This window comes from Oxyura jamaicensis, chromosome 24 (genome assembly GCF_011077185.1).
Source record: "Oxyura jamaicensis isolate SHBP4307 breed ruddy duck chromosome 24, BPBGC_Ojam_1.0, whole genome shotgun sequence".
Lineage (NCBI taxonomy): Eukaryota > Metazoa > Chordata > Aves > Anseriformes > Anatidae > Oxyura > Oxyura jamaicensis.
In genome coordinates, this window is record NC_048916.1 from 1778605 (window position 1) to 1797762 (window position 19158).

General features: G+C 50.9%; 2 protein-coding genes across 7 annotated transcripts in view; both read left to right on the forward strand.

Moving 5' to 3' along the window:
• TMEM45B (transmembrane protein 45B) overlaps positions 1 to 7007 on the forward strand; it is a 10519-nt gene extending 3512 nt beyond the window's left edge. Inside the window, exons 2-6 of the mRNA XM_035346259.1 lie at positions 2912 to 3113; positions 3465 to 3677; positions 4543 to 4727; positions 5610 to 5755; positions 6308 to 7007. Coding sequence (XP_035202150.1) covers positions 2930 to 3113; positions 3465 to 3677; positions 4543 to 4727; positions 5610 to 5755; positions 6308 to 6425 — 846 coding nt within the window. The 5' untranslated portion in view covers positions 2912 to 2929 and the 3' untranslated portion in view covers positions 6426 to 7007. The remainder of the gene's footprint in view (positions 1 to 2911; positions 3114 to 3464; positions 3678 to 4542; positions 4728 to 5609; positions 5756 to 6307) is intronic.
• A 251-nt stretch (positions 7008 to 7258) lies between these two features.
• Positions 7259 to 17675, forward strand: LOC118178055 (transmembrane protein 45B-like). Of its 6 annotated transcripts, none has more exons than XM_035346258.1 (6): positions 7259 to 7283; positions 14966 to 15170; positions 15441 to 15653; positions 16148 to 16332; positions 16714 to 16859; positions 17086 to 17675. In XM_035346258.1, exons 2-6 carry the CDS (start codon positions 14984 to 14986, stop codon positions 17210 to 17212), a joined length of 858 nt encoding a protein of 285 aa, XP_035202149.1. In that variant the 5' UTR covers positions 7259 to 7283; positions 14966 to 14983; the 3' UTR covers positions 17213 to 17675. The 6 variants fall into 6 exon arrangements, with proteins under 6 accessions (XP_035202149.1, XP_035202144.1, XP_035202147.1 ...); XM_035346253.1 differs by lacking the exon at positions 7259 to 7283 and adding an exon at positions 9133 to 10277; XM_035346256.1 differs by lacking the exon at positions 7259 to 7283 and adding an exon at positions 10534 to 11166.
• The last annotated feature ends 1483 nt before the right edge of the window (positions 17676 to 19158 follow it).

Consider the following 19158-nt stretch of genomic DNA (forward strand, 5'->3'; position numbering starts at 1 on the left):
GAGAAGAGAAGAGAAGAGAAGAGAAGAGAAGAGAAGAGAAGAGAAGAGAAGAGAAGAGAAGAGAAGCACACTCAAAATGTTAGAGCAAACAAGGCAAACTCTAGAGCTCTTGGGGCTGGCTGAAAAGAGTCTGTCTGGGGCTGTCAGAGGGAGGTGGAAGGAGGAGATGAGCCTGCCCCAGCTCCTCACCATCCTCCCGACTGCTCCAGATGCCTTCCTGGGTGATTTGGTGCATTAGCTCTAAAACAAAAAGAAACCAACTCCTTTGGGAGGTGATAAGAGCAGATGAAAGAGTAAATCATTAAGCCAGCTCAGTGCACGGCATTGTAATAAACAGGCAGTGGGGCAAAGAGCATTAATTACATGGGAGCAGGGACGCGGGTGCACTATCGAGTGTACAGATCAGATGAGTAGGAAACAAGGCAAAGTCACGCCTCGCAGTGATGCCCTGTGGCAGCAGTTGCTGGTACCAACCCCAGCAACCAGCTGCGTCTTCAGCTTTTTGATTTTTTTCCCTAACTTGGGAATCGCAGGTACAGCCTCACTGCATTTGGAGCTGTGTGGATAAACAGGAGCCGCTTTCTCTGGGGTGCTTGGTGTTGAAATCAGAGCTGTTGTTTTTTTTTTTTTCATGCTTTTCTTCATCCTACAAAGGGGTTGGGTGTTTAATACCTAAAAGTAACCTTTAAGTTTCCCTGCTTTGACTGATCACTGTATCCTTTAAGTAATCACATTCTGACTGCATTGGGCTCATGTGGGAAACCCTCAGGTCCTATTAAACACCGACCTTTAAAATACAACTGCTGGAGCTGGTTCGTGGGGTTAAATATTTGACATATAGGAGAGCATTATAACATGGTAATTATAGCAGTAATGCAGTACGGCTTCTGGACTGTCTTGTCATGGTATTCTGTGAGGGGTTTAGTTATGTTAGGGGTTTAGTTATATTATTCTGATATAACACCTTTGCATGTACGTGACATGGCTCTCTGCTCACCCAGAAAATACAGGCTGTTCAGCCATCTCCCCGGCTCAGGCACGTCGCTCCCTTTGTCACAGGGATACAGGTAGATGTTCTGATTCTGCGGCCGTCTCCTTCAAAGGACTAAAGAGGCTATTGTATTAACCTACTGGACTGTGCCAGCAGTGCTGGTAAACAGCGCCTTGCTTTGATTTCTTGTTTAATTACCCAATGCGCCCATTGTCAATAAATCCTTGCTTTTAAGTCACAAAATAAGGCAGAGCCTTGCAGCGCTCCTAAAAGCTGCCTGTAAAGCTGCTCTCAAATGCAGTAGGAAATCATGTTTTCATGCAGAGCTCTCCCACCCAAGCATTAAGTCCCATCCTCTTTTTTTTTATTATTTTTTTATTTTTTTGGCAGGTTGTAGGCATTTGGTGAAGGCAGGACCGTGGCACCAGCCTGGCACAAGGTGCAGTCGTGGTTGTGCAGGCAGCTGCACACATTGGGGTGGTGTTTGTGCCAGAAGGCGACGTTTGCTTGCCTCGAGGTGGTGCATCAGCTGCTTTGGTTAAAGCAGCTCTCACCTGGCAGCAGCAGGTCTGACCCAGCCTGGTGGATTTTCCTGCCCCAGGACAGCTGCCTGCAGGAGATGCTATCTGCACATGGCCAGGACCCAGAGGCTTGGGCTCAATGGAGCGACACAGTGTGTCTTGAGGACAAACCGACCCCAAGATGGGGGTTGATAAAGCCTAAGCAACAACTTGTGCCTCTCAAAGGCCAACAGCACCAAGCTGTTTTCAGCCTCATCCCCAAAATGTCCTTTATAGCAGGAAACAGGAGAAGGGTGTGTTTTGCTTTATCGTACCAACAGGTGGGGCCTGAAGCCCAAATGCAGCTGGGGGAAGCAAACCAAGGTGGTGGGTGTACGGGCAGGTTCAGCACCAAAGTACACAGCCCCTCGCTGTTCCGATGGATTGCATCCATGCCACGAGTGAGCTGGCCTTGCTGCAGCTCAGCAGGGGTGGGAGCAATACTGAGCAGAGGAGGAGCCGCTCAGCACCGCCAGCACAGCCTTTGCTATCAATTAAAAACTCCTAATTGACCAGCCCGACACAACCGACCTATAGCCGCACCAAGGCAGGCCCCTGAACATATGCTGGAGCCCACATCAAAGAGCTAATCGTTTCTGCACCTAATTAAGCAAAGCAGTAAATGGTAAACAGGAGCTGGCTGAGTTTTAATTGCTGCATTTCTCCTAGGAAACAGATCCTCTGGCTCTCCTGCAACCCCTGCACATGTGTGCCAGCACCAAGGGGTGCAGAGGCTCGAGCAAAGGTGCTGAGCAGCTCGGGTGGGATCCCCACTGCAAAACCCAGTTTGGCGATGCTCTGGGAGGAAGCAGTGATGCAGAGAGAAAATAGTTTGGGGCTTGGGAGCATTTCTGAAGTTGTTTTTAACAAAATCCTTTGGGTTTGTGAAATAAATGCATTTGGGCTGAAACAATTCCAGGAATTTTAAACATTTTTGCTTAGAGCACACCACTCCTGTAGCTGTTCAAGTTCTTCTGTAGGAACTGAACAATCCCACTGGTGGTTCCCTTGCCCCCAGCTACAGCTTTCCCCATGTGTTATCTTTCCTGCCTGATCCCACAAACCTGACCCTGCCCAGGTCTGCTGGAGGTGTTCTTGCTCAAACCCTCTGAAGTTTAGGAAGAGCAGGAGCCACTGCTGGGAAGGACAAAGCCCACTTTGGGCTCTTGGGGAGCTGCAATATTTAGCTGCTGGGACGCCAGACTGCAGCAGACACGGGGCTCTGCTAAATGAGTCTGGGCTCCGGCTCTTCCAGTCCTCTCCAAAATGCAAAGGGAAAAAATTCTCCATTTTCTTCCATAGCGTTACATCAAACACTGGTGTGATTTGTGTAATGACACTGTTTTTCTTTGCCTTTTAGTTGGAGGACATTGTCAGGATGGCAAACTTCAAGGGTCATGCGCTTCCAGGCAGTTTCTTCCTGCTCTTTGGGCTCTGGTGGTCTGTGAAATACCCACTGAGGCATCTCAGCCAGAAAGCAAGCAAGAAGTCCCAAAGGAATTACTGCTTCCAGCGTGTGGATGCCATCGAAGGAGCAGTCAAAATCGTCTTTGCTCTAATAGGTAAGGGTTATATCAGAGTAGCTGTGTTGGTAGCTTGCCAGCCTGTAGTGATGCCTGTGCTGGAGCCCTTACTCCAGAGAAATTGGCCCAGATGTGGAAGGATGCATCTCCTTAATGGTCGTGGTCTCTAACAGAGTTTGAGGCAAAAAAAATAAAATAATAATAATTTAAAAAATATCTTACACTGCTTCCCGAGGACGAGCAACCATTAGTCCAGGCAGTCCCGATTTTTATATCCAGTCCTTTCTCCTTACCCCCAAATCTTCAGCTCTTGCCTTCAGACAGCCCCCGCAGCAATGAGTGGCATCAGCCATCCAAAGCACAGTGGTGTGATCTTGCGTGTCTGAGCAGGGATGCTGGCAGAGCAGTTTGTCCCAGACGGTCCACACATGTACCTCTACAGCGGGGAGAAACACGACTGGGTGAAGCTGATGAACTGGCAGCACACCACCATGTACCTCTTCTATGGGCTCTCTGGGGCGGTGGACGTCCTCACCTACCTGTCCCACGTGGTGCCGCGGGGTCTGGACCGCCTCATGCTCTCTGTGGCTGTGTTTGTCGAAGGTTGGTAGCAGGCGGCACTGTATTTGGGGAGGGGTCTTGGAGGGTGAGTCAGAGAGGGACCAAACTTTGCCAAACAGATATTGCTCTGGACACCCCCAGACAGCACACGTTTTAGGTCTGATATATTATTGAAGGATTGTCTGTAGCAGGATGGGAAACACAGGCATCAATAGGTCCTGGCTTTGCCTGGTTTGGGGTTTCTGGGGTGAGAGCAGTACAAAGCAGAAGGCTGAGTTCCCTTGTTATGATGAATGGCTGGTGGATGCAGCATCTATCTGACATCCACAGAGCTGTTTGTGTGCCCTGCATTCCCCCCGAGAGCCATTAATTGTGCTGCAGGCATCGTCATTCTCATCTGCTTGCACTGCACGTGGCAAATTCAAGTGACTTATTCTAGCTTCAGCACATCATGAATATCATTTTATCTTCAGACTGTCTTGCAAGTTGTGAGCCAGGATTTCAGACCTCTTGGCTCACACAGGGCAGGAAGAAGACACTAGGAAATGAAGTCCTTGCTTTTACTGAAAACTCCTTAACCAAGGCATGTCTCCTGGTATTTTCTTTTCCCTTGTCCCAGTGGTCTTTGAAGTAGCAGCACAGACAGTTCAACGGGTAAAGCATGGCATGTAAGAAAAGGAAATAGATCTTGGAGGGGGCCTGGGTGCTGTCTGTGGCATGCCACTCATTTCCATGTGACATTAAGAAATGATTTCACTTCCTCATCCTTCAAGCTTGCTAATTGCTCACATTTCCCATCTGATAAAGCTCACTGAAATCTAGGTGGGACAAGATTTACTCTACCACGGCTCGGTGGTTTCAGTCATTGTGCTAAATGCTGCTCTAAGTGGGATACGTATTTTGGCAGGTTGTCTCTTCTATTACCACGTCCTTCACCGCCCCATGCTGGATCAGCATATCCATTCCCTTCTGCTCATCGCCGTATTTTCAGGGGCCTGCAGCACCCTGCTGGAGGTCTTCCTCTGTGACAACATTGTCCTGGAGATGTTCAGAGCTGGTGTCACCATCATCCAGGGAACGTGGTTCTGGCAGGTCAGTTCTGGCTTCTCTTGCGGAGCCAAGCACCGAGGCAGGAGAGCAATGGCAGAGAGGAAAAGCAGCTGTACATCATGTATCAATCACGTGTCTCTGAAGAATAATTTTGCAAGGCTCACTTCATAAATAGATCATAACCCAGAATGAGAATTTACTCAGCACAGGTCATCTCTGATGGCTGCTCTGGCTGAAATAGCTGTTTGTCTTGCCTTATTGCTTCTCTGGGGGAAAAAGAGGCGAGTGCTCACAGTAAGCAAGCAGCATTCTGCAGTACCTAACAACCAAGTACTAATTGCTTAATGTGTCTAATGCACCCGGCAGCACTCCCTCTGGTTTAGTGGAGAGACACAATCCTCACCAAGCAATCAAACGGCTGAGTAAAAATTAGGTCACCTGATTGCCTTGGTAGGAGCTGGAGAAACAAAGAAATGGGTAGAGATAACCACTCCCAGGACTAAATCACCAAAATAAGTGTGAGTTCTCCTCCTGCTCACTCCCAGGGCTGCTTCACTGACTCAAACTACCCTTCTTCCAGAGGTTAAAAACTATGCTGAGCTTGTAAAACACTAAATTTGGAGTTTTTAAAGGGTGGCTAGGAGTCTGTGATGCAGATGGACAGAAGTATTCAGATGTTGTGCAGAAGAAGAGAGGAGAAGGTGCAGGCTTGCTTGGTGTGGCTACAGAACTCCTGCAGAAGCTTCTCAAGCCCAATTTGCCTCCAGAACATCTCCATGAGGTTGAAAGCCCCATTTGCAGACCAGCCTGGGGTCATGCACCAAACTCATAGCCAGGCTGGACTTCGAGGTCGGGCAGAAAGCTGGTGCAGGGGCTCAGGACATCAATTTTTCCCCATGTTAATGAACTGCTTCTTCCACCCAGATCGGGGTCGTGCTGTTCCAGCCGTGGGGAGGTCCCATGTGGGATGAGAGCGACCACGACAATGTCATGTTCCTCACCATGTGCTTCTTCTGGCACTGGGCAGCCGCTGCGGTCATCCTGGCCATAAACTACACTGTCGCATACTGGTACGGCTGGGGCTCAGGGCTGGGCAGCAGCGGGGATGGGGACGTCAGCAGAGGGATGTGCAATGAGCAGCCTGTCCTGGAGTACAAAGTCACAGCTGAATAAGCATCCTGTGGTTCCCGCAAGTTTTAGAGCGTGGCGACAAGTGTGCGTTCTGTTTGATGAGTGCACAGAATGCAAAATAGGGGCAGCAAGAGGCACAGGCATTAAAGACAGAGAAGGCCAATAAGCGAGTCCCTGAGCTGCTCCTGCGAGTCATGCACTGCTTCTGCTCTGCACTGACAGCTGAAAGACAGCTTTTAATTCAATAGAGAAATCAAATTACCAGAATACCCGACACTTGGCCCATCTTTGTCCTTTTCCTTGCAAGGATTTCCAAGCATTTGACACTCATTAAGTTATTAGTGGTGCAGAAAAGAAAAAAAAAAAAAAAAAAAAATTTTTTTTACCACATCAGCAGTTTCTCCCCATCTGTATATTCATACAAGTGCACTTTGCTGCCCTTAGAAGTCTGGGAGTTTGGCTAATGGTGATTTCTCGCTCATGTGTTCCAGCTGCATCCAGAGGTGCAGGAGAGACTGCAGCGAGCCCTACATCGGCCTCGGAGTCCGGAAACAAAAGTGTGACACGAGCTCCCAGGCTGCTTTCTTAAACGGATCAGATGAAGAGTGAGGAGGGTGCAGTCTCCTTCTCCAAATATGGGAAGAATCAGTTTTTCAGAAGAAAGACAAAACCAAAATCTAATGAAATATTTATGTTTGGGGATAGTGGAGAGGTGCCACCGTTCTGCTCTTGGGAAGCCCGTTGTGTGCTTGGGTGGTAGCTGCCCCCACCTGTACCCAAATATCACCATCACTGTCCGCAGTGACTTTTAGCTACAAAATGAAGTGCAGAAATTCAACATTATGAGATGGTTTTGTCCTGTGGGTTCCCACATGTGTCTCCATAGTGAAGGATGGCACCCTTTGGCCGGGTGACTCTTCCAAGCCCCTGCTGGCCTGACCTGCTGCGACTGAAGGCAGGGAAGGTCCAGGCTGGGCTCAGGTCTTCCAACACCTTGGCACCAAAATGTCATCCCAAGGAGGAAGAGCAAAGGAGTGCTGGATGTGGGATTATGTCAAATTTGCAACATCACAGCTTGATTGAACACAACACAATTTTTATTACTATAGCTTTGAACTAAAGACACATTTTAAATAGTTTTATATTCACTTAAAGTCTTAAAGAGTGAATAAATGTGAATTAAAAACCCTCGTTGAGCTGATATCCTTAAGTTTAAGTCTTATAAATTATAGAGTGTGCAATAATGGCTTAGACAAATCCAGCTCTCAGACCTGCAAAGCCTGGAGGCCTGCAAGACACATGGCTGAGCAGCCGGGATTCATGAGACATCCCACTTTTCCACTGAACAAAACCCCCTCGGCTGGGAAAGTGAGATGAAACAGGCACACTTTTCATTTTCAGCCTGCCTTTGCCAGATAATTACTTGCAAAAACATCACTTCCTAGATAAGAGGAAGATGTGCCAGTAGTGAGTATAGAGATTAAGAAATATATATGAAATAAACACCAGCACAAGCTGAGTTACAGCTGTTCGGGTCTCAAACCCTCGGGCCAGGAGGATGCTCTGCACTGATGTCCTCTCAGTGTTGGGGGATGGCAGCAGGGTCTGTGCTCCTGCACAAGGCTGAACCAAAAAGCAGCTGCCCCTCTGCCCGCAGGTCCCAGCCCCTTTCCTCTTGTGCACAGAGGCTGTTGTAGACAAACGGGGCTACAGTCAGGATTTTATTGCTTTATAGCAGGGCTGTAAAGACTAGCTTTTCTTGAATGCCAGCTTCCCTGTGTTCCCACCACTTTGGAGCAGGTTTATTTTGCAGTGTTGGATACCGGGAGGTGCCAATAGGCTCAGTGAAAAGGGAATTAAGCGGCAGAGTAATCCGCCACTGTAAATCCATCTGATAAACACCATGCAATTAAGTCTCATGAATTGTAGCTGATGAAGACAACAAGCATTTTGCAGATACTTATTCTGCTAAGAGGTGATTGGAATATTTTTTTTCTAAACTGTGCCAATTCCTCTTGCTGCCCTGATGAGACGTGACCCAGGGAGAGCATTTTGCAGCTGCTGACTCCTAGTGCGCAGAGCAAGCCTTCTTTGCAGGGTGACAAACTGAGCACCTAGAGTGCTCCAGGACAGAAAAACAACCTTAACTGAACAGCAAAAAAAAAAAAAAAAAAAAAAAAGTGGTGTGGTGCTCTGAATTATTTTCTTAATTAAAAAAATAAAAAATAAAAAATCATTCTTCCCATTAAATAGCCACATGAGGGCAGCACCAGGTGGCAGAGCTGGTGCTGGGTGTGCAGAAGCTGCTCCAGGCTGGCCGAGGTCACCCTCACCTTGCAGGCACCCTCCTCCTTCTCCTCCCCAAAAGCCGGAGGTTATTTCCATCAGAGGGGATGCAGCTGACCTTGTTCTTTTTGTTTGTTTGTTTGTTTTTTGTTTTTTTTTTTTCAAAGCACTCATTGCTTTTGAGCATGAAGGTGGGAAAGGGTTTATTGAATTCTTCACAGCTGTTTGTTGCTCTTAATCAAGTTGCAGTCTCCTTTCCCTCTGAGATCTCCTCCAGCATTTTCTTGTCCCCTTGTCACCATGTGGCCACAAAACACTTTTTCCCTCTGTAGCACTGAGAGTCTGGAATAGCTTCTGCCTGCCTCATTAACTCCTGGTCCTACAAACATCCTAGGACTGTCAGTATAGTGCTTGCTAATTTGTTTTCCTTCTCTGGAGCACATTCTTTTCCAAGGTATGAAGGTCAGCAAAGGAGGAGAGATACAGCCTGTGATTAAGTTAGAAGAAAATACAGGTGGTGTTTGCTTTTTGAGGAACTCGTTTTCAGGTGAGAACTAACAATTTGTGTTTTAGCTAAAAAACATGTTTGTAAATAGCTTCGGTACCCAAAGAAGGGCATGAAGGTTGCTGGGTGCCCAGGGCACAGGTCCAGAGGTGGCCTATTATATAGCGAAGTGTAACCAAAAGCCCTCCTCACATTTATTTCTTACGTGACAGACATACCAGGACAGTCCTAAATGGAATGCTACTTTTAACACTTTACTACCAACCAGCACGTCTTTCACTATATAAATTGAATTACCCGCTAGCATCTTGAAACTTTGTTTTGGGCAGGCTGGATTGAATGGCCATGCAGCTGGCATGGGCCTGGCTATGTTTGTAGCCATTTCTGGCTTTAAAAGGGTTGTAATGCCCTGTGAGATGTTTGGGGTGGTTCGGTTTTTGCCTTATATCACCGCAGCCTGGTGCTGGTGGATGGTGTCGGTCAGTGCAGGGCGCTGCCGGTGTTGCAGAAATAAGGAACCTGCCTGTTCAAGGCAGGAAGGTGCTGCTGGTTGTCCCAAAGGGATACCTAGCCCCGTTTCTTCAGCCTTTCTCAGTTCTTCAGTTTCAAGAGCCCCAGCACAGCCTGTCCACGAGCTGCTCATTTCATGGTTCTGACCAGAGATAGGATCTACCACTGCCACCCTTCACAGCCACGTTTATGTAAGGCTGGAATGATAGCGTAGGAAGCAGAACAAGCCCTGCCTATGCTTTTACCACCTGCTTCACCTCCCCTGTTGCCTGTTTATGAAAGCCTGTCTTAGCATTCGTCATAATAATAATAATACTTTGCAATTCCCTAACAACCATCCATCTGCAGAGCTTGAGCTGCTGGCAAACCTTTAATTAGATTGTGCCTCCCACCACCCCCAGGAAGTAGGCAAACATTATCACATTTTTTCATTAGCACTGAGGCTGATGATGAACCTTCAGGGAGAGGATGTTGCAGTTACAGCCAAGAAAAAAAAATAAAATAAAAAATGAAGTCAAATTCAGCTTGGAGTTGAGCTTGGGAACATCAGGGCAGCTGTACAGTTGCTGGGACTATCCCATAATGTTCCCCCATGTCCCAGTGGTTTGCAGCTCAGCATGGTTCAGCAGAGTGCAGCCGTTCACACTAGCTGTGATAGCACCCACGGTGTGTGGCTGACCCCTTCTGTGATCTGGGGCAGGCTGCCATCATTTAGTCCCCTGTTCCCAAGCACTTCTCACAGCCTCATCCTCACTTTTTGTTGTGGGGATGCCTTAAAAGGCTGGAAACCCCTTTTCCCCAAGCATTTCATGCACTGCTAGCTTTTCCCAAAGTCTGCCTTGCGAACCAATTGGCAGGTACTTTGAATTGCACTTTCACAGAAACCTTTCTTTGCTGGTTTGGCTCCTGGCTGGCTCTTTAACCTCCATGGCAAGGGGCAGGCACGGTGCAGCTGGGCCTCATTTCCTCCCCTCTTCCCCCAGCTGCTGGCTCCCAGCTCCTGTTCTCCTGCAGTCCTTGGGGCTTTGCTCCTGCTTGGTGACCGGCTTTGAGCTCAGCTGCTTTTTGGGATGCTGCTTTGTGGAGCTGGCTGTTAGCAGGAGGGAAAACCCAGTCACAAACCGTGCTGCTGTGCTCTTCCAGCAACCTGCACGCTCCAGGTAAGCTCACATTGCTGTATTATTTTGGGGTGGATCCACAGGGAGGGCTGTATGGGGGCTTAGGGAAAATGGCTGCATTTCTCTTAGTGCTCAGTCTTAGTGGACCCTGCAAGCTCCTGAAAGGTTGGCTTGGTGCTTGTGCTTTGGCAGCCCCTCTGCTGCTTCAGGCTTCCCTGGAAATTAGGCATCCCCTTCCGTGTGTGCTTGGCTCCCACCGTGCATCTGCAGGACAAGCAGCACCCGCAGGTGAGCGCAGTGTCCCTCGCCCTGTCCCTGTTTGGATTTCTCCACCCTGTGAGCACAGAGGTGCCTCCTGTTGGAGGTGAGCAAGCCCCGGAGCAGCGTGCAAGAAGGGCTGGTGGCAGTGGTGCAGCACGGCAGCACGCCAGCAGCTGCTTGCTTTTCTTCCTTCCTCCTACTTGCTGCTACTGATAGGGAGATAATGCGTGTAAACAAGCTCCTGGCTATGGCTCTGTGGCCTTTCTGGCTGTGTTGGAGAACAGCCCATCACCCCGGGGTAGGCTGGTTTGCCTCCTGCTCTTCCAGCCTCAGGGCTTCCCCCGGGGTGCTGGCTCACGTGTGCAGCTCTTGCAGGGCTGAGCGTTGAGCACGGCTCCTCCTGCACCCTGCTGGGGAGGTTTTTGGGTTCACAGAGAGTTACACATCTGTTTGCAGCCCAGAGAATTACCAGGTTGCAAATGCAGTGAGTGGCTGTAGATGCCCAGGTCTGCTCTTCGAGCAGCGCTGCTCCTGCACCTTAAACCCGGTGCTTGGATGGGAGCTGGGGGCAGTGGGGGGATCATTCACCTCCAGGCACCTGCATTGCTCATCTGTGCGGCTGGTGAGGTGCTAAGGCTGGGCACACAGGAATTTAAGGCATGCTTTGCAGGTCAGTGGCTGCAGCTGCTTGGTGTTGGGCAGTGTTGTTTCAAATAGGGAAAAAAGGAGTAAAACCAGGCTGCTGTGTCCTGCCAACCCTTCTTTTTGGGGAAAGAGTCCGTCCTTCTCCTCTTCCTCTGGAGACTGAAGAGCTGGACATTGAGCTCACAAGGGCTCTGCTCTGGTTTGGGAACCCTGACCCCAAACTCCTGCCTACAGACACCTTACATAAGGCCAGACCCCATAAAGAGGTTACTGAGTCCAGCTCTGGGACCTCGGAGCCCTTCTAGCAGAGCCAGGCAGTGCTGGGCGATGCTGCATCCTTGTCTTTCCTTGGCTCTTTCCCCATCCGTCCAAAAAATAGCATGATAACTGAATATATGTGGTTGCCATGGGAACAGGAATTGGCTGCTCTTCCTGATTTTGTGGCAAACTCCAGGAGACTTCTTCTTAATAGCAGGCCGAGGTGCCTCTGGTTGTGAAAGCCGGTTGACTCAGCGCGCTTTGAGCTGTCCTGCAGGATGCTCGGCTCTAAACATCCTGTCTGAGGGCCACCTCCCCGCCGCTTCTCCCTTTATCTGCCACCTCTGAGTAATAACCGCTCCTTGCCACCCGCATCTGGTGAGGGAGAAGGACAGGCAGAAGTCACAGGTAAACTCCTCTCTTTCCCCGTAAAGAGAAATGGGTGGCTGAGCTGTGCAGGGGATGGGTGTGGGTTCCTCAGCCCACTTCTTCAAGAAGAGGTTTTGTACGATGGCAGCCACTGATGTCTCCTGGCAGTCAAGGCAGTGTCTGAATTTCTCTGGCTTTTGCACTTCTGGGGGTCATCGGCTTTTGGAGCTGTGCCATGGTGGAGGATTTGCAGGAGAGGGGGCAAGCTGGGTGCCTCTGCTGCTGGGCGAGGGCTGTTGGCACAAGAGAGGTGTGCCTAGCAGGGGTGGAGGAGGATCCACAAGGACATATGTCTGGGACAAAACTCTCCAAATGTCCCTGGCTAGGCTGGTTGTCCTGGGATGCTGTTTCTCCCTGCTGGGCTGATTGTCGCACCCACAGATACTCGTGCATGCATGTGGACAGCATCCTCCCAGCAGCAGCGATGTCCCTGCATCAGCAGGAACAACCCCCTGCGTGGGACCAAAATCATCAGTGGTGCCTTTTGGCTGGATGCATGCTGGAGCTGCGATGGCTCTGGGGGAGAGCCTGAAAATTGGGCAGAAACACTGTCCTGCCCAAATGCACCGTGCTGTAAGGAGAGAAGGCAGCTCCCGTACAGCTGCTAAAGCAAAAGCATCGCAGGCTGGGAGCTGCGGGGGGAGAAGGGCAGCTCAGGTAATAACTTCTGACTGCAGCCGTATTTCAGGTCCTCTGACAGACATAGTAGCTTGCAGGAAAAATAAATAACCCGAGTGCCTCTCCTCAGCCGGCACTGTGTTCTGGGGCTGTGACTCGCCTGGAGCTCAACCAGCGTGTGTGAGCCTGGGGTGCTGGGGGAGATGGTGGGTGAGGTGGGCTGGGTTTGGCCTCGGTGGGATGGTTGTGGGGACGGGGCGGGGGGTGTGCTGCACCTCGAGAATGTGAGCTGTGCAAGTGGTTTGTTGCTTGGAAACATGTCTGGTTTCTCTGCAAAATAGTGGCTGTTTCTTAAAATAAACTTTGGGGTTTGCTTTTTGAGAGGGTTACAGCCAAGCTTGTGCTTGACCAGACGGTGGGCCTGGGGCATCTCTGTTGAATGAAAGATGCCCCAAAATGTGCTTTAGGCATGAGAGAGGCAGCAAAATGTGCTCTGCACTGCAAATACACAGCATACAGGTTTGCAGTCTCTGCGGTGGCTGCTGGAGAGCTGTGTCCTGGTGGAAGAAACCAAAGGGGACTGCCTGAAGCCTTGTGGAATTGGGTGGCTGAAAGGCTGCAAAGCCAACTGTCCATAAAGGAGAAGAGTGAGGTTATTGCACTGGGGAGAGGGATGATCAGGGCAGGAGAACCTAGGGTCAGCTCTGAAGCAGTGTTTTGGGGGCTGCTGCTAATTAAGGTGAGGGGCGGGTGCCCTGTGGATGTGGGGGGATAAATCTCTGGATTGAAGCTGGACACTGGCGTGGCTCAGAGCTGCAGGTGGGATGTGTTGGTTGTCATTTCTGATGCCTGGGTGCTGGGATGTTTCTGCTCTCCTGCTCCTCTCCTCCAATTAAGCTTGTAAAATTAATGCTCCAGCTATGTATCTTGATCACGGTATGTTCCTGACTCCAGCTTCAGGCTGTTGTCCTTGCAGTTACAGTCCCTGCAGGACAATGGTCAAATTTGGTTATAGATCGTGCAATTACACGCTGCTTAAATGTGATTTAAGAGCATTTGTTCTTAGTCACTTCAGCAAGTGTATGCAGGTGCTAGGAAGATATGTGCCCTGGCCTTGGTGTCCAGGCTATAATCAGCAAAGAGATGGGCCCTCCTGGGGCACCATCCTCTTCACCCTCCCGTAGGCACCCAAAACTCAGCAGAAAGCCACCACTGGCTCCTGAACCAGCTGCTGGGACAGGGCCGATCTCATCAGCCCGAAGGGTTGTTGAGTAACTTCCCTCCTGAGAGGAAGCCTTAGCACGGCGTGAAGAGCTGCGAGCCTTCCCCACATCACCCGTGTCCTGGAGATGTGATGGGTGACACAGCCTGGAAATCCAAATCCTGCCCTTGCCCATGCCGAGCCAGTTCAACTGACTCCAGAACTGCAGCCAAAACCTGGCCGGGGACACCTCGCAGAGCTCTCCCTCACCTCAGGCTCTTGCCCCGCCACATCCTACCCTTATTTCGCAGCGCCTAATTACTTTCTCGTGTGGGAGGACTTGGAGAACGTGCTGGAGTTGTTCATCCAGCCTCTGCAATTTCCTTTGGTATTTATAAACACGAGGATGTGATTTGTGATGCAAGGCCCTCCTGATGCAAGGCGGTGTGGTAGCTCTTCCGCGGGTGAGTAACGCTCGCTTCCACACAAGTGCGAGTGGTAGGGAAGGAGCAGAGAGCCCGAGAGGAGGGAAGGAGTGAGACCTCCTCGAGCGATAGATGTGTACAGAGAGTGAGGAGAGAGGTCTTGCTGGAGGAGACGAGACCATCCCAAGGTAACATCAGCGTGCCCCGATAACAGCTGGAAGCACTCAGATAATTCCTTATTCCTTCTGTGCTTGCTGCTCTTCAAGTTTCTCCTTGCCCTCCTTGCTACTACTCGGTGCCTGGTGGTGTTGGCAGGGTGGTATCCCCTCGGTGTCTGAGCTCTTCCTTCTGGAGATGAAATGCCTTTCCCTGATGAACTGTCACTGCTCACGTGCAACACGGAGGTTGTGGGGAAGCTGCACGAGGCTCCTTTGGGGAGCGGTGCTGGTGCTGGCCCTGCCTTCTGCTGCGGGGCCCAGCAGAGCCGCAGCTGGCTGGAGCTGCTGAAGGCACCGGCTGGATTCCTGCCCTGGTAATTATCTGGTTTGGAGGGAGCTCGTGTTCCAAGGAAATAATTGTGCTGTTGCTTTTTATTAGCAAAAAAACTTTGTTACAGTGCCCCTGCTTTGTTTTCTTGGGTGCTAATGCCTTTTTCTTTGGCACAACAAAGTCCTGATGCTTGTATGCATACAACCCCATACGTATATACATATACAGTGGTGCACGGTGGCAGCTTCTCCCTGGTGACTTCACGTCTCTGGCATTCCCTGTTTGCACCCAATGGTGCAGTGGCTCAGTTGGGCGCAGCTCCCCAGGGAAGCCAAGCAAACGAGCAGCCCGACCTCTCTTGGGGATGATTTGAGTTTCTCCCCAGGCACTGTTTGTCCTTGCAGGCCCTGTGAGTGAGCCCGATGACATCGAGTTTCCTCGGCAGTGCCCTCCGGGGCACCTTCTTCCTCGTTTTTGGCCTCTGGTGGTCTGTGCGATACCCCCTGAAGTATCTCAGACGGAAAGTGAATGCCGAGAACCAGCCAAGCTATGGAGCCCAGCGCGCAGAAGTCTTCGAAGGGGCGGTCAAGGCTTTCTTTGCTCTGGCAGGTAAGGGATGAACAGTCTCTGCCCTGTAAGGCAGCAGGACCACATTGCAATCACTCTCCCCCATGAGACCCGGCTGGTTGGGGTGGGATGCTGCTGTGGGAGAGCTTGGGGACAATCTGATGGCACTCTCTGCGGTGGGACCCTGCTAGCATTCCTGTGGATGAAGCGGGGCAGATATCGTTATGAATTCCCCATCTCAAGAAAACATTTCCAAGCTTGTCTTTTCCTCCATGTAAAAGGAAAAGTGTGACCTTTCTGCTCTCTGCCTAGGGATACTGGTGGAGCAGTTTGTTCCCTCTGGTCCCCACATGATGCTGTACAGCCCCAAGACACACAGCTGGACAGACCTCACCCACTGGCACTACACCACCATGTACCTCTTCTTCCTCCTCTCTGGCATCGTGGACATCGTCTCGCACTCACCGCTGAAGCTGCCGCTTGGCTTAGATCGGCTCTCGCTCTCTGTGGCTCTGTTCATGGAAGGTGAATGATGTGGGGTGGCTGAGGGGGGTCACCAGCTACCAAAAATCCCCCAGCTGTGCTGTGGCTGGTGACAGGGTGCAGGGTGTGCTCTGTTCCTCTCCAAACACAAGCCTGGACACGGCTGGCTGCTTGTTGTGCCCAGGGATTTGTGCTTCTCCTGATGACAAGCAGCTGTCTCTCTCTGGAGTCACAGAAAAGTGCTGTCCCCACCCAACAGAGTGGGAAACCCTGAGGCAAAGCTCCCCAGTCCCTTCACAGCTGAAGGTGCCAATTGTTGTGCTCCTGACAGCTCTGGCTGGGTCACAGGGATGCCCATGGCTCTAGGGGCTACTCTGTGTGCAGAGCTCACAGGTGGCTCTTCCCATCAGGCAGATCACAGCAAGACCTGGGGCATAGTCACAATATTCAAATTTTTTTTTTTTTTTTTTTTTTAATAAAATAAACAGACACAGATCCCACAGCATCCTCTTCTAATGCAGTGTGAATCTTGGCAGGTTTGCTCTTCTGTTTCCATGACTACAGCGATGCTGCGCTGGACCAGCACCTCCACTCCCTGCTGGCCACGGCTATCTTTGCTGGAGCCCTCTGTGCCCTCCTGGAGGTGTTCCTCCGAGACCACATCATCCTGGAGGCCCTCAGGACCAGCATCTTCCTTCTGCAGGGCTCCTGGCTCTGGCAGGTCAGTGGGACCCAGTGCTCTCCTCCAAGCAGTGGGCTTTGCCCCCAGGAAGGCAAGCACAGGGGTGCTGCACTGACCCTTTATGGCACGTCTGATGGGGTTAAACTGGATGGGATATCTCAGTAAGAAACTGGGGGGAAGCACAGCTTAGTGCCGGAGCTGTCGTTGTGGAGATATGAGCACAATGTTGGGTCCCAATCTGAGTGGGGAGGTGAAGATGCTGAGGGCAGTGGTCTGGATGCTACTGGGATTATTTTGCCTCCAGCCCATGGTCAGCTGCAGCAGCTTGGCCACAGAGATAAAAACGGGAGGGAAAGCAAAGAGCAACGCGCTAAAGCCTGATGTGTACTGATGCCTAACGCCTCCTCTGTCTGTGACCAGATCGGGTTTGTGCTGACCCCTCCGTGGGGAGGACCAGGCTGGGATCAGACCGACCGCAGCAACATCACGTTCCTCACCATGTGCTTCTGCTGGCACTACGCGGGTGCCCTCGCCGTCCTGGCAGCCAATGCGGCCGCATCTCGCTGGTACGTGGGTGAGAGGGGCACAGGGGGCCAGGAGCACCTCCAAAACCCTGTGCTGCCCTGGGAACCCCAACACCCGTGTCGTGGGTTAGGAAAACCGCGTGTCTGTGGGGAGTATGGGCAGCTCCTTGGCTTGGCTGGGAGGGATGGGGAGGGCTGGGTGCCGCTGCAGAGCTGGCAGCTCTGCTGCCCGTAAGCACCTGAGCCGTGTTCCTGTCTCTCCCTGCAGCTGCAACGAGTCCTGCCAGCTGAAATTTGGGGACATCGATGTGGAGCTGGACTGCGGCATGTGCATCCGCAAAAGCAAGGGCTCCAGCGGCGCCCTGCTGCCGGAGAGCGGCTTGGATGAGAAGTGAGGCTGCGTTGGGTGTTTTCCTTGTGGAAACTCCTTCCTGCTGGTCTAGAGCTACTGAAATGAGAATTTGAGTTTTGCCTTGTTGACCTGCACCGACGCTTGATGGGGGAGCACCAGAAGCAGGAGGCAGGGCCCCTAAGGCAGAGCGCGGCAGCAGGCACTGAGCTGCTCCTGCACGCTGCCGGCATCCCGCTGGCAGCAGCACACCCAAACCAGGCTCCTCGGGGAGGGTGTTCCTTATTTTCTCAGGCTGCGATCTGCAGGGCTGGTTTGCTGGTGGAGTCTGCCTGGTGTGGCTGATCTGGATCTTATTGAACCCGGCCCTCACTGCTGGAGGCAAACTGCCCTGTGAGCCCGCTCCGGCATCTGTCGCTTGCTCTGGTGTTAATGGAGGGTTTTTTTTTGTACAAAGCTTAACGTGCACAGCGTATACGTGATCACCAATAAAGTACTTTAACGAACCATGATGATGGATCGCTTCAATGTGATGCCTTCAGGATGAAAGCATGGGGAAGGCGATGTCCAGCTCCAAGTCCTTTGGGGGATGAATGAAAATCAAAGGGACCGCGCTGTGGGGGGCAATGTCACTCAATGTCCCCAGAGAAAGGGGCAAGGATGGAGAGGATGGGGGCTGCGTGATTGCGGGGCACATCGCTGCAATTCTGCATGTTTTCAATTAAAACTTAAGAGGGTGAAGGAGGTAAGTGGAGCAGCCTCTCGGCCAGGGATTTTGGTGTACCTGGGAGATGGGGCATTTGCCTGGGAGGATTCATTGTGGAGAGAGAGCCTTCGGAGCAAGATGATGGCTTCAGCAGGACTGGGTTGCATGTACAGATACTGCAGGTAGGTCTCTGAGACCTGGGCTGTGCAGCAGCCTGGGCTGGGGTACAGCTTTTCTTCTCAGCCAGCTGTATTTCCTCCCCAGAGCCGGTCACTTCCAGCACGGACAGCAACAAAACCTCGGTGCCTGCTTTGCACTTGGTGCCCGTGTTGGTTTTTTGTTTTCTCTTAGGTCCTTCACTTGTTTAGCAGTCGAACAGCATAGGGAGATGCTTCCTGTCATCAAGATCAAAACCTAATTTAGAAGTTGTCATTAAACAGGATTAGTGAAAGAACAGCAAGTTCATCAGAAAGTGCAGACGTTTAAAATGGTTGTGTCATGTCCCTTTTTAAGGGCTGGGCAAACAGCTTTGCTGTTGGTTTTAATACCTTTGCTGAGAGTCTCCCCAAACACACATGGAGACAGCTTAGCCCAAACTGCTGCCAGTCTGCGCAGTTTCAAAAACTCAGCCAAGCCTTGGGAGGAAAGAAAAACCCGCCCTGGCTTGAAGCAGTCACAGTTCCCAGCCCTGCACAGTTCCTGGAATTGATCACTTCAGATTTCATTTCATTTCATTTTCTCCCTTCGGAGCAGGGCTGGAAGCAGAACAACATGTGCTGCTGGCAGTGTTGTGCCCATCGAGGAAAGGATCTCGAGGAGCAACGGAACCAATGTGAGTACAGCTTTTGGCCTCCCACATTTGACATGGGCACACGTGGCTCTGACTTGTATTTGGGGCTGTAAAGCTGGCTGGCACGCATGAGCCGTGATGTCCCCAGGAAATCTGATGTTGTTAGCTGGTGCTGATGTACATCTTCTGCACCTGAGTGAGAGCTTCAAATGTGCTACGCAGAGGTGATGTGCTCTGGTTATTAATAACTCTCATGGGACTAGACGCTGGGTCATTCGGTCAACTTGTTATAGACCAGCTGCCATTAACAGGAAGCTTAGTGCATAGGTCGTAACCCTATGTACTATACTTTGATTGAAAAGAAGGGGAAAAATCCTCTTTCCCCTCTGATCAACTAATGTCACTTCTTTTCCCCATTTTTTTCTTGTCTTTCTATTATCTAGGGAATGTGGATTCCCTCTCTTACTGAGTTTTTTTCTATTTAAAGCTTAGATCT